General features: G+C 42.3%; 1 protein-coding gene across 1 annotated transcript in view; it reads right to left on the bottom strand.

The window, feature by feature from the left end:
- The window catches only part of LOC126262334 (adenylate kinase isoenzyme 5), a 483,860-nt gene that overhangs the window by 142,486 nt on the left and 326,740 nt on the right, over window positions 1-14,634 (bottom strand). Inside the window, exon 5 of the mRNA XM_049958893.1 lies at window positions 7,955-8,137. Within this exon, the coding sequence (XP_049814850.1) occupies window positions 7,955-8,137 (183 nt within the window). The remainder of the gene's footprint in view (window positions 1-7,954; window positions 8,138-14,634) is intronic.

Below are 14,634 nucleotides of genomic sequence, written 5' to 3' on the forward strand. Positions count from 1 at the left end.
CTTGGGCTTTCTCTAAGACATTCATTCGACCACGGCATATACTTTAATAAGAATGACATTTGCGGTCGTGAGATTCGATGCCTGTTGGAGAGAAATTAACACTAACTCTCTTCTTGTTACCGAAAAACCTCCTGCGATTTTTCGTACGTCATACCAATAACAGCCTCCAACAGTCTGTTGACTTATGCCTACGAGAAGAAGCCCTTCCGTCGGCCCGCAACTATAAGTGCATTCGGTTGTCACATTGTCATTTTGTCCGAGTAGCTTCGTAAAGAAATAACTTCTACTACCGAAAAGACTTCTATCACTTACATGGTTTATGTACGTTTGCTTTATACAAGTTCCGGCAAACATCTAGCACATGTTCATCAGTTATGTTCTTAATACTGCTTCGCAACGATATTGTAGGATCTCAAAGGCCAGCGAACGGCTGCTGAATCAAATATGCTAATTTGATGGAAGCGGGACGGTGGAGAGGCAAGCAGAAAGGTGGAGGTGCTGTGTAATTTACTGGCACAGTATTTTTGCTACCGAGCGAGGTGGCGCAGTGGTTAGCACACTGGACTCGCATTCGGGAGGACGACGGTTCAATCCCGTCTCCGGCCATCCTGATTTAGGTTTTCCGTGATTTCCCTAAATCGTTTCAGGCAAATGCCGGGATGGTTCCTTTGAAAGGGCACGGCCGATTTCTTTCCCAATCCTTCCCTAACCCGAGCTTGCGCTCCGTCTCTAATGACCTCGTTGTCGATGGGACGTTAAACACTAACCACCACCACCAGTATTTTTGCTCACTCCCCCCTTCCCCCCTTCTCCCCCCCCCCTTCCCCGCTTCCCGCCCCCCCCCCTCCAAGTTCGGTTGCTACGATCTGCTGTTCAAATACAAAATACGTCAAGAAATATCTTTTTTGCCTAATTAGTAACATTAGGGGAGTTGTTTGGTCTTAAAATTAGCCATCTCGTCGACAGAGAATGACACAGCTGCTAAAATTGGCATCAATCAATCACGTAATCAATGAGCTTGTCTGGCTCAAATCAAGCAAATACAAAGTAAAATTATACTGAAACGTAATTCCTGGAAAGTAATATTTTCTTATAGTTATTTACAGTCCCTTTTCTTTAATTTCTAATTAATAATCTAAGCACTATTAACAATTTATGAAGACCAAATATAATCTGTCCTTTATTACACCATCATACCAAAACCATTTTTCAGTAGCTGCCGTAAACAATAACATACAGTTTATTTCACTTCCAATTTTTTAGAAAGTTTATACAATATTTTCAATGGTGATTAGTTGTTATTAAACGTTCTTACAGATTTGTAAAGCTTGCATAAACTGCGTAGAGAAAATTGCGGGAAGCCAGTTTAAGGCAGACCACATCTTAGTCAGTTTTGGCGGAGGCGCAGGAGCATCTCGCTACGGCTCTGCCATCCAGTGCGGTGGTGGTCTTTCAGAACGATTAAATTCAATTCCCGTAGCACCGTTTCGATATGTATGATCGATAGTTCTGAGAAAGGCAACGACAAAATACGAAGTTGTGCGTTGCGTGCCAGGCTGCTACTTACACCCTGAGATTAGTCCACGTCAATGAAAAGTTACGGCTGTGAATAATATATGCCATCCAGGGAACCGGATGAGCCAACCTGCGCCGTTCAGCAGGACTCCTGGACGAAAGACTGTCCCTGGAATGCCAAATAAATTTTTCAAGTGACACTTTCTTCTGCCTGGCCATTCAAATGTCAAAGCGGAAATTACAGTTTATCTTACCGTAGCACTTGGATGAGTTATGATACGCTCATTACACGTAAGTGATTGCCATTTGTAGTGGTCAATACACAGTCGAAGCTCAGATCAAGTTAAATAGGTAGTTCTCTTGGAAATTCGTCAGGTGCTAAATTCTTGGTCACGTGAGCTATTTAATTGCAGGATTCTGTCCATCGTTATATTCGCCTCTGTTTCCTCAGTTATTTCTCGGCTCGATAGCGCAACGCCGTATCTGCGTTTGTTTCTGGTTGCAGTTAGTAAAATCCCTCTGCCGCGTGACTCGATGGCCTGGTGCAGGTCTTTCAATTGGACGCCGACAGACTGAAAATTTCTACGGCCCGACGGTATTCGAACCCGGAGCCTCTCGGTTGCCAAACACTCAATTTATAGCTCTGGACGGCCGACAGGTAGTAGAAAATTCCATTTAATGCGACAAATGTGGCAATTGTTAATGGTGGCTCTCCAGTTAACCTTTCAATTTAATTACTTTTTTTAATTATAAATTAATAAATTGCATAATGAATTTTCAATTTACAGTGAAGTATGTGCTGATCTGAAACTTTTTGGCAAATTATAAACGCACGCCGAACAGGGACCCTTGCACAGGCAGGACCTTTCCATTTCGTAGGAAAATGCCCCACCGACTAAGCATTTAATATCCGATTCAGGACCCACCTTCACAGCTTTACTTCCTACTTTTGAAACTTCACAGAAGTATGAGAGAGGTACTGGCAGAATCAGAGCTGCGAGGGCGGACCGTGAGTCGGATATTAATTACTCAGTCGGTAGAGCGAAAGGCAAAGGTTCCGGCTTCAATTTGCCTTCGAATCAGGCTCCACAGGCTTCCAACGCTGGAAAAGTTTGGGATACAAGCTTAGTTGGTAAATCTGCGACTACAAATGAAAATCTGGCACGTTTATCTTGGGCTACTATGTCCAGTGTCATTAGAACATTGAGACTACTCATTCATGTAAGTTTCATTTGCTAAAAACAACAATGATATGAAACCTGAACTTGTTTATAGAGACCAAAAGTCAAATGGTTCAAATGGCTCTGAGCACTATGGGACTTAAAATCTATGGTCATCAGTCCCCTAGAACTTAGAACTACTTAAACCTAACGACACCACACAACACCCAGTCATTACGAGGCAGAGAAAATCCCTGACCCCGCCGGGAATCGAACCCGGGAACCCGGGCGTGGGAAGCGAGAACGCTACCCCACGACCACGAGCTGCGGACACCAAAAGTCATTCAAGGCAGTGTTACCTTTAATAAGAATGCTCAACGAGCGTCTAGAGAGGACAATTCCAAAGAAGACACTGCAACTTTAGATGTGTAAATAAAACGTCAATGTACTGATGCTATTGCCTAGATTTTTGTAAACAAACTAAGAATAGATAGAAGATTTCAGTGATTCAAAGTAGCAGTGAACCTAAACTAGTGCTGCGCGGGGTTTAGCCGCGCGGTCTAGGCGCCTTGTCTCGGTTCGCACGGCTGCCCCCGTCGGAGGTTCGAGTCCTCCCTCGGGCATGTGTATTTGTGTTGTCCTTAGAGTAAGTTAGTTTAAATCAGATTAAGTAGTGAGTAAGCCTAGGGACCTATGACCTCAACAGTTTGGTCCCACAGGGACTTACCACAAATTTCCAGTTTCCTCAACTGGTGATCTATGGAAACCTGTGGTTCAAAGAGTTTACTGTCCCAGCAAATAGCTGCGGATGGATGTGGAGATACGGAGGAAACTGTCCGATACAAACTGCTGTCTTCCGATTCTGCACAATGGTAGGGATTTTGCATCTTTACACGATGATAACAATACCATTAACACAACAGATACGTCCAACATTGGTTCTATGCGTGTGAGAAAATAAAGCTCTGAAGGTGTTACGTACGAGAATGTGATAAAATTCTATTAACCACTATTATTATCTATATGGCCTACCGCGAGGAGAATTCAAGTTGTTTTAAAACCAACCGAGGCACTGAACCTCATTACACTGCAAATTTTAAATCTGTGTACCTTTCCTGCAGGAAACACTAAGTAAGTGGCAGACAATAAGGTGGATGCTCGATCGCAGAGATTTACTACGACATTCAAAAGTACTGCCCTGCAATATAGATCAATTGGCGGCTTGCATAACATTAAGTTAAGAGTAGATGTTATGTCTACTGCAGACAGTGGTAACGTACACAGCCTGGACACGATAACTATATTTAGCACCACATAGTTCCTCAGTGTCAGACTTACGAAAGCAATACCAAAAAAGGTACACTGTAATAGCAAATATCAAACGCCAGCCTTGGAAGCAAATTTACGCCGATTCCATTTGTTAATTAAAAATTAAATTTAATCACTAACAATTGTTTTTTTTTATTTTTATAAATATAACTTATTTTGGCCATCGACTAAATCGTTAATAACTTACTCAGAAATTTGTAATGCAAAACAATGCTTTCAAATGTGTGTGAAATCTTATGGGACTTAACTGCTAAGGTCATCAGTCCCTAAGCTTACGCACTACTTAACCTAAATTATCCTAAGGACAAACACACACATCCATGCCCGAGGGAGGGCTCGAACCTCCGCCGGGACCAACCGCACAGTCCATGACTGCAGCGCCATAGACCGCTCGGCTAATCCCGGGCGGCAACAATGTTTTCACCGTATACAAGACTATAAAAATGTCCGGTCTGTTAATGCTAATGTAAGGATCGCTTCCACGTAAGTTGTAACTTTGAGACAGACGGAAAGCTGGCAGACAGTCTTGCACTCTGGTACAATATGACAGCGGTCGCTTTAATCTTCACATCACACACCCACGACTGAAGTTGTATGCTAGATAACAATGATTTTGACGCCTTCTAAGAAAAGTTGAGAGAATTCTGTAGATAATTCCTTGTCATTCTGTGTTTATGAACTACGAGACAGTGTACGGACGTCTACTTGCTATTAGATTCATATCCTACACTGCCTGACAAAAAATTAAAACACCCAGCAGACACTAGCGGATGTGGGTGTCATTTCGTACACATTCACAGCATCGGAGGGTATGTAAATGACTAGAGTCTCTATTCTCTGTGACTATGAGAGTGCAATAGGGTTGTTCATGTTTAGTATTGTTGCCAGGAGTGGAACACTATATAGGATGTCTCACATAACTCTGCCACCTCAAACCTCTGGAACAACAATAGATATTCAAAAACGGTTTTCACCAGTATGAACATACGGCAGGGGATTAGGAAACCAAATACTATGCGAAATTTTAAAACGTAAACAAATAATATTTTCTACACAAACTTGTGTATTTTTGAATGGGCACCCCTATTATTTCGTATGCAATCAATAGCATGAAAAATAAAAAAAAAATAAAGACGTTGGTTTCATCACAATACGTCAATTACATACCGAGAAATTGCGAAGCGAAGTTGACGCTTGATATAAATGAAGTGCACAGCAAGCGCACGTCCTGACTCAAGCGTTCACCTCACGCTGCCTGTGTCAGGGGCTCACACAATGGGAAGGTATGCACAATCCACAAAAATAAACAAGTTACACGTCCAGCGCAAAGTTTGCTAAGGCCCTGCCGTAAGTTCCTGTTGGTGAAAACCGTTTTTGAATATCTATTGTTGTTCCAGAGACATTTGAGGTGGCAGAGTTAGGTGAGACACCCTGCATAAACAGCACGGACAGCGTCAGGTGTTGAGTGATCACAGTGAAGGGCGCTCACATGCTGCATACTTGTGTGACACAACGTTAACAACACCTGGCAGAGTTTGATTTGGGCTTCTTTGTTGGTCTCCATTTGGCCAGCTGGTAGAATTGTGAAAATTCCGGATTTGTGGGGTATTCGGATGTGACAGTGGCCAATGTTAGCCTATATGGGAACGTGGCGGCAGGCTTACTCATCGTCAAGGTTCTAGTCGGCCAAGTCTGACCACGACAAGGGAAGATCGCCGTACAGTGCACCAGGCACATCGTAACCCTTCGTCTGCACCTGCCATCCGATTGCAAGTAATCGACTCCCTTCAGTGCCATTCCGCACCATTGCTCTGAAACGTCTAGGGATTTACCGTTCCATGCATAGGTTGCAGATAACAGCACAACACAAACAGCTGCGTTTAGAGTGGTGTCGTGAGCGGAAAGCGTGGACTGCTGGTGAATGGCGTCGGATGTGTTCAGCGAAGATCATCGTTCTGCACTACTTTGGGTGATCATCGTCGGCGAGTAAGCTACCAACGTCGGGAAACGTCCCATTCTTCCAATATTTTGGAGAGGCACAGCAGTATTACTCCGCCACACACCGCTTGGTGGCTAGCGGAGTGTATATGTAGATGTAGAACTTTGTCTCTGTGTCAGTTTCCAGGATATCAACGACCGGTTACAACATCTGTAGGCCCGCTTACCTCAGGACAGTATACAACAGCTTTACGACACCCTTCCCATCCGAAACAGTGCAGCACCCAGGTAAGACAGGATACAACGCCAAAAGTGGGTTCGTATTGTCAAGTTCTTTGTAAATTTTACTCGATATTGTAATCACTGAAATAACATCACATACTCCCTCAACCTAGGAAGTTTCACATCGTTTCCTTCTCTTCTGGATGTTCACTAATTTTGTCAGGCATAGTGTCTTGACTGGTCAGTTTAATTTAACGGATCACGAGAACAAATTTCACACATTTTCGTGGTGACAGTGCTGTTAATGTGAGGAGAAACTTTTATTCTTGAACCAATACCTGTGATTAAATGTTTTGAATACGCCGACATTTTAAATTCCCAGTCAAACAGATTAATCTCTGCGATCTCGCGTCGTGTGCGTCGTGTGCGTCGCGTGGCACAATTTTGGGTCAACGTCCTCTGTTTCACCTGAGAATACGACGTTCGCGTGACGTAAGCTCACGTGCTTCTAACATGACCTGTCCCAACTGCGAACTCGACTCTTTTAACTCTTCGTTCTCCTTACATGTGTTGCACGGTGCAGACACGTCGCAAGATAAAAATCACCTATTAGTACATCATATTGCTGTTGCTAGCGAGTACGTTCATTCACCGATTTTAGGATCTTCTGCATTTATTTTCAATATTTACTTATTTTCGTTAACAAAGCAGAAATGGATACTGGGAATATAAACAGCATATCAGTAAAGGAACAGATAACAAACTACAAAACTCTGTGGTACGATGAAAGTATACAGAAATAAGAGGTCGAAGCTAACGAAATAACAGAAGAAGCTTATACAGACTTATTTATAGCTCAAGAACACGACGAAGCACATTTCAAAACAAAACAACGAAAACAAACAAGGGAGGACTTAAATAATGCAGAGCTTATAAAATATGGTGAGACGCTTCTGTAGTTTAGAATACTGTATTTCTATTGAATATGCTATTCAAATTAAAAATAATAGTTGAATGGAAATATGCCATTGTCATAACATCTCCAAAAAAGGAAATCGAAATGAATGCCGAAATTGCAGAAATGCAACTTTTGTCAAAGGAAATCGAAATGAATGCCGAAATTGCAGAAGTGCAACTTTTGTAGATACACACGACAATGGTGTGCAAAAGAGTACAATTAATAAATAAAGCATTTCTGCTAAGGGGAGCGTTCATGAAATTGACTGGAAATGTCAGTTTTCAATTAATTTTTTATTTATTAGTAGAATTCATGGAAAAATTTCAATGATGATATCGCATCCGAAGTACCTGAAAAATAACTAAACGTGTGACCCAGCGTTCCTGCCCAGCCCACATTTCCGAAATATGGTTGTGTGGAAAATTTCACTCGATTATAGCACCTACCTTATTATGGTGTTGTTTTTATCCAGCGTTTATGGTAATAAGACGTTTTAGTTACACGCATAACTCTCCCTCCGCAAGCGCTGAAATGAAAAGACTGTATAGAATTATTGAGTGGGAGACCCCATCCAGAACTGTTCGACAGTCTGGTGCGTCTTTCTGTATGATGCCACTTGGACAACTTGCGCCTCGACTGAGATGAAATGTTTAGTGCAACACAATATTTACACAACCGCCCAACTCCGCGTCCACCGGGAAACGAACCCGGGACACCGCGACCTGTAAGCAGTGACACTAACCACTAGACCACGAGCTGTGAACATCGCAACCACTGAGGTGTCATGAATGAGTAGCAGAAGACTTGGAGTTAAGTGTGGTCGGCTACTCACCGCGTAGAGCATGCCGCGCTGGTCGAAGTAGTCGGCGACGGGCATGACGTGCTTGTAGAAGTTGTTGAGCTCCATGCGCGCCAGACTGAGCACCACGTGGCCCAGTTTGGCGCCGTACTCGATCTGGCGCTCCAGCACCTTCTGCCGCCAGCTCACCAGGATCACGCCGTTCACGATCTGGATCTGCGCACGCGGAAACACACACCGCCATCCTCTAAATTCTGCTACTTGTGCAGCTGATGCACGATACAACAGACACGTACTCATAAGGCACAATTAACTGCTACAGATGGCGTTCATCACTAAGGTATAATTAAAACAGTGGGCCTATACAGGATGAATCGCCTAAAACCTACACCGCAAATATTTTGGACATAGAAGGCACTATCGATACGCGGTTTTCACAAGAACTGAATTTTAGGCAAGGGCGCATATTTGCAGCCAAGGCACAGATTTTGAGATGACTAAAGTGCATTTTTTACAACTATTACAATTTTTTAAGTGGGGCAATGCCAGCTGACACTAAAATCCTAAAACTATTGTAAATCAGATGTCAGTGGTGTTTGTTGTAGGAAGCTAGCGAACGTAGTTTACAAGTTATCTTACTGTGAACATCGTTAACACCAACAGCTATTTGTTCCATCCTGTTTCTTAAATGCTAGGCGACGAAGTTATGTTTGTTTACATTGTGTTATGTGTATTCTGCGATTGCATTGCGACGGTCCCGCCACTTATTGTGCGATGGTGCACGTACTAGAACGTGCTTGGAGGATGGCATTTCCCCAGTGCGAATAAAGTGGATTTTCTCATGGTTTATGATGCATGTAACAAGTATGCCGATCATTTGTGTACCCTTTACGCCGAAAAATATTCTAATAGACGTCTACCTCTTCAAACAATACAGGTGATATCAAACGGCGTATTACTACTGTCTGGGCTGCAATTTCCGCTGAAATGCTAGAACGCGTGACGGAATCGTTTCATGGCACACTGCAAACTTGTACTGACAATGGTGATGGTCATTTTGAGCGCAAGCTTTGAGGGTGCATTGGTTCTTTGCTTGTCAGACTGCACTGGATTACTGCATTCACTTTTGTTTGTCTTTTGTTTGGCCTAGACAACGTAACAGCGTTTAATAACACATCACTGCCGGAGACGTATTAAAATCTGTGCAGTGCTGCACGTAAGCACCCATGTGAACTCACATTCGTTTGTGTTACTACATTGAACAAACAACTGTCAGTGTTTAAAATGTTCACACTAAGATATCTCGTCAACTACTTCCACTAGACCCCTGCAACAACCACCACTGACATTGTAATTTAGTATATTTTCATTGCGATACTGTCAATAGGCACTGTTTCAATTAAATATTTGTACCTTTTGTAAATAAATAGACAATTGAAAATCATGACACTCTGCATATGGAATGCAAAGGCGGGCCGCTTCCTACCTTTAAATCCGGATATCAATAGCTTCTTCCTTTATCGAAATATCTGAAATGGAAGTTTTAAGTGATTCACCTTGTAGATGGCAAGTATCTCATTCACAGATCTCTGTTTCAGAAGTGTACTAACTGACAATAGTTCGCTTATACAAAAGCTACTACCATCATCACTAGCCACGACATTCTTTACCACTAGAAGAGCATGGAGGAAAGTACCGACTTGGCAATGAAAGCTTATATTTTTCAAATAAAAAAAGCACTTGCTTTTCAATGTAGTCTTTTTTTTAGATCAATGCACTTCGTCCAACGTTTTTTCAGCACGTAAAATCCATCGCTGAGATGCGATTAAGGAAGTTTAGTAAAACAACCATCTACATTTATCATAACCTGGTCGTTGGACTCCAAAGAGTTTTGTAGCCGTAAATTTCTTTAGTGGAGTGAAGGGGTGGCAGTTAAAGACTGGCAAATATGGGTGAAAGGGTGAATATTGCAACAGTTAGTATTTTCAATCTGTCACTTTCTCCACTGCCAAAGCATGTTTGTAGGCTGTTGTAATGATCTGACCAAACCTGGCGTTCTCTTTAGAAATCTGCGTCTCTTTTCACATGGTTTTTCATCGAGCTGATCTACAGTCTAATCTAGGTTACCGGCCGTGACTCTTTTGGCAGCTCAGACTCATAATATTACCATTTTTTTAGTCACCGCTGTGATTTCTCTTTCGTTTCTGGTGTGAAGTAGTGGACCCATATCTATCCAACCCACAAATCGGCGCAAAAGTTCAGATGAACTCCTTTTACAATGGTCCAAACATTACTCAGAATTTCGTTTTCTATTTTGTCGAGTGATCTACTAACGATGGGAGTACATATCTTCCTCATAATTATTTCTTCGTGTAAGACGTACTGCAATCTTTCCGGAGATGAGTTGATGACATCCGCTGTTACCTACACTTTGAATCGCCGAGTGTCCTAGACTATACTGTAAATATTCCTCTTTTTTCGTCTGTAGTTGCACTTGGGAAGTTCCCACATAGATCATTTTCAAGAGAAAAACACTCATATTAGGAATCAGCTACCTATTTCTTACCTGTTGAAAATGAAGAACCGAACTCATAAATCATCGCGAATTTAGCAGAATTTTCACCGACGAAACACAACATCAGCAGACCCGTGCGAAACTTTCGCACCTTTCTAGTTTTAAGTTCAAAAATGGTTCAAATGGCTCTGAGCACTATGGGACTCAACTGCTGAGGTCATTAGTCCCCTAGAACTTAGAACTAGTTAAACCTAACTAACCTAAGGACATCACAAACATCCATGCCCGAGGCAGGATTCGAACCTGCGACCGTAGCGGTCTTGCGGTTCCAGACTGCAGCGCCTTTAACCGCACGGCCACTTCGGCCGGCTAGTTTTAAGTAATGACAGTATTTGGAGTAAGTGTAGTCGTTGGGATAAGAGTAGTTGTGGAATGAAGAGGAAACATTTTTAAAAATGAACCGAACGATGTGAAATAATAATAATGAATTTATGATACATATTTGTACATATGTTTCCATGCATTATTGCTTGTAATTAACAGTAATATTTGCATTTACCTATTGCTGAAGAGAAGGTTAATAAGAAATACAAATATAAAATACAAAGAAGTAAATAAATGCGAAATGTACTGGTTACAACGTAGTGTTCGCTTCTTACCTGCTACACTACTGGGCATTAAAATTGCTACACCAAGAAGAAATCCACATGCTAAACGGGTATTCATTGGACAAATATATTATACTAGAACTGACATGTGATTACATTTTCACGCAGTTTTGGTGCATAGATCCTGAGAAATCACTACCCAGAACAACCACCTCCGGCCGTAATAACGGCCTTGATACGCCTGGGCATTGTGTCAAACAGAGCTTGGATGACGTGTACAGGTACAGCTGCCCATGCAGCTTCAACACGATACCACAGTTCATCAAGAGTACTGACTGGCGTATTGTGACGAGCCAGTTGCTCGGCCACCATTGACAAGACGTTTTCAATTGGTGAGAGATCTGGAGAATGTGCTGGCCAGGGCAGCAGTCGAACATTTTCTGTATCCAGAAAGGCCTGTACAGGACCTGCAAGATTCGGTCCTGCTGAAATGTAGGGTTTCGCAGGGATCGAATGAAGGTAGAGCCACGGGTCGTAACACATTTGAAATGTAACGTCCACTGTTCAAAGTGCCGTCAGTGCGAACAAGAGGTGACCGAGACGTGTAACCAATGGCACTCCATACCATCACGTCGGGTGATACGCCAGTATGGCGATGACGAATACACGCTTCCAATGTGCGTACACCGCGATGTCGCCAAACACGGATGCGACCATCATGATGCTGTAAACAGAACCTGGATTCATCCGAAAAAATGACGTTCTGCCATTCGTGCACCCAGGTTCGTCGTTGAGTACACCATCGCAGGCGCTCCTGTCTGTGATGCAGCGTCAAGGGTAACCGTAGCCATGGTCTCCAAGCTGATAGTCCATGCTGCTGCAAACGTCGTCGAACTGTTCGTGCAGATGGTTGTTGTCTTGCAAACGTCCCCATCTGTTGACTCAGGGATCGAGACGTGGCTGCACGATTCATTACGGCCATGCGGATAAGATGCCTGTCATCTCGACTGCTAGTGATGCGAGGCCGTTGGGATCCAGCATGGCGTTCCGTATTACCCTCCTGAACCCACCGATTCCATATTCTGTTAGCAGTCATTGGATCTCGACCAACGCGAGCAGCAATGTCGCGATACGATAAACCGCAATCGCGACCTTTATCAAAGTCGGAAACGTAATGGTACGCATTTCTTCTCCTTACACGAGGCATCACAACAGCGTTTCAGTAGGCAACGCCGGTCAACTGATGTTTGTGTATGAGAAATCGGTTGGAAACTTTCCTCATGTCAGCACGTTGTAGGTGTCGCCACCGGCACCAACTTTGTGTGAATGCTCTGAAAAGCTAATGATTTGCATATCCCAGCATCTTCTTCCTGTCGGTTAAATTTCGCGTCTGTAGCACGTCATCTTCGTGGTGTAGCAATTTTAATGGCCAGTAGTGCATATCACTAAGACCACAATAACCTCTAACTGTATTTTGAGATTTTAATTGCACTTCGTACTTCAAGTAAGCGCGTTAGGCCGTAGTAGCAACCGGTAAATCACAATTGAATGCGACAATGACAAATATGATAGTCGTTTCGGAAAGTATATTCGTTTAGAAAAGTCAACTTGTACGTCGGTTAGAGACAATGGATTACCGCTGTGGTCACGGTTATTATCTATGAGAACGCCGTGTACAACTTATCCGTTTACTAAGTTCTTTAAAACAAATGAAATGGTATTTGTAATAAGATAATATGAATATGGGGTCTCTCACTCGTAATTAATAAGTTAGCTTCGTAAACTGTAGATATAAAGCTGGGCATCCATGATGCAAAATTTGAATGCAATGTCAGAAGCTGGTTAAGAAAACCTTTCTAACTATATGTCATTCATCCCTGTACCATTAAATTGTGTTGATAAAATGTGATGTTGACATGAGAAATATACGATAAACCATATAAACAAATATATTCCTTATACTAACCTGACGCAACTTGATATCTCAACATGAACAAAGAAAATAAAAACCAAACTGTATTGATATGTAAATCATTTCCCTACCGGGCCAATTTTCTCCTTGTCCTGATGAAATCGGTGCATAAGATTTCCATTGAGAAGATTAGTTTCTAAAATGAATTCAGTGAACTCTGTTACCTGTGACGTCTGTTCAAGAAACGTAGTTATGCTTTAATGGATAATTTGTTAAAAAAAAATTTTTATTAATATGCTTGGGGTTAATAAAAGAGAGATTGGATTTCGTTTCAAACTTTCTTAAAAGCCATATTCTGCAACCTTTTATTCACACGGAAAAACTACAACATAAAGGAGTCGGCCGGTGTTAAACATAGTGTATCCCATGTATTACGCAACTGTCTGACAAAGTGAAGTATGCGTGAGGTTTAAATCACCAAGGAAACTTATTGTGATTGGAGGAAACGAGAGGGTTTGGATACTCAGAGGAATCTATACATATCATAAAGTCCCTCGCCGTGTTTTTCTACCTGTATGTGAAGGCTAATCTCAGGAACGCATCATCTTGAACAGTTTCCAGCACCAGGCTGGGTCTACTCGGAACATAAGCCTCGCCATATAGTCCTCTTTTCCAACCATCTACCTGTGTTCACTCTGGCCCAATCCTCGACTCTTTTTTTCAACACACTCCTCCACATTTTTCAGTCATCTATCCCTTGGTCTTCCTCTTGGTCGTTTCCTCTGCATCTCCATTTCACGCATCTCCTTGGGCATCCTGTACTTTTTATTTCTCTGTAAGTAACATACCATGTTAGCCTACATGTTTCTATCCTGCCCTGCAAGTGTTCCTCTTTCGCTGTTTCCATTGCCCTAGAAATCCTCATCCTATCTCTACTTGTTGCTGCTGTCCTACTTCTGAAGAAGTTCATTTCACATGCCCGTAATCTACTTACATCTCTCACATTCATTACCAATGTTTCAGTAGCATAGGTCAGTATTTGGATATAGTAATTTCTATAAATTACTTCTTTGCTTTTGTGTGGGACGTCTTTGTACCAAACCAGGCTCCTAAAACTTTGCAGAAATGCTGCTGCCTGTCTTTCACGTTCCCTGATCTCCTTCTCATTTCTTTTAGTTTTCTCAGTCACACTTCCGATGTACTTCACGCTTTCCACCTTCCTCAACTAACCACTTCCAATTCTTACTCTGCTAATTGGTCAATCTTTCTTTCTAAATGTAACCAGGATCTCACATTTGCTTACATTGACTTTCATTCCATACTGTCTCGCAGTTTCTTCCCAAGCATCCTGCTGTTCCTGCCTCTCCTCCTCCATATTTCCCCAGATCATCAGTCATCCGCAAACACCACTGATTTTGCCTTCTCCAGTTCTGTCTGTCAACTTATTCACTGTCTCATTCAAGACCACAGAGGAGAGCTGACAATACACTGCCCTGTTTCACACAACTTGTTTGCTGGAACCAGTCAGTCCTTTCATTTCCCACTTTCACACAACTCAGACTTCCACAGTATATCTCCTCCACTGTACTTGTCAGTTTTTCCACTACTTTCTTTTATAGTGCTTCCCACACCTTTCTTCTACAGACGCTATAAAATGCCTTTTCTATATCGAGAAAGG

Source organism: Schistocerca nitens, chromosome 6 (assembly GCF_023898315.1).
Source record: "Schistocerca nitens isolate TAMUIC-IGC-003100 chromosome 6, iqSchNite1.1, whole genome shotgun sequence".
NCBI classification, from domain to species: domain Eukaryota; kingdom Metazoa; phylum Arthropoda; class Insecta; order Orthoptera; family Acrididae; genus Schistocerca; species Schistocerca nitens.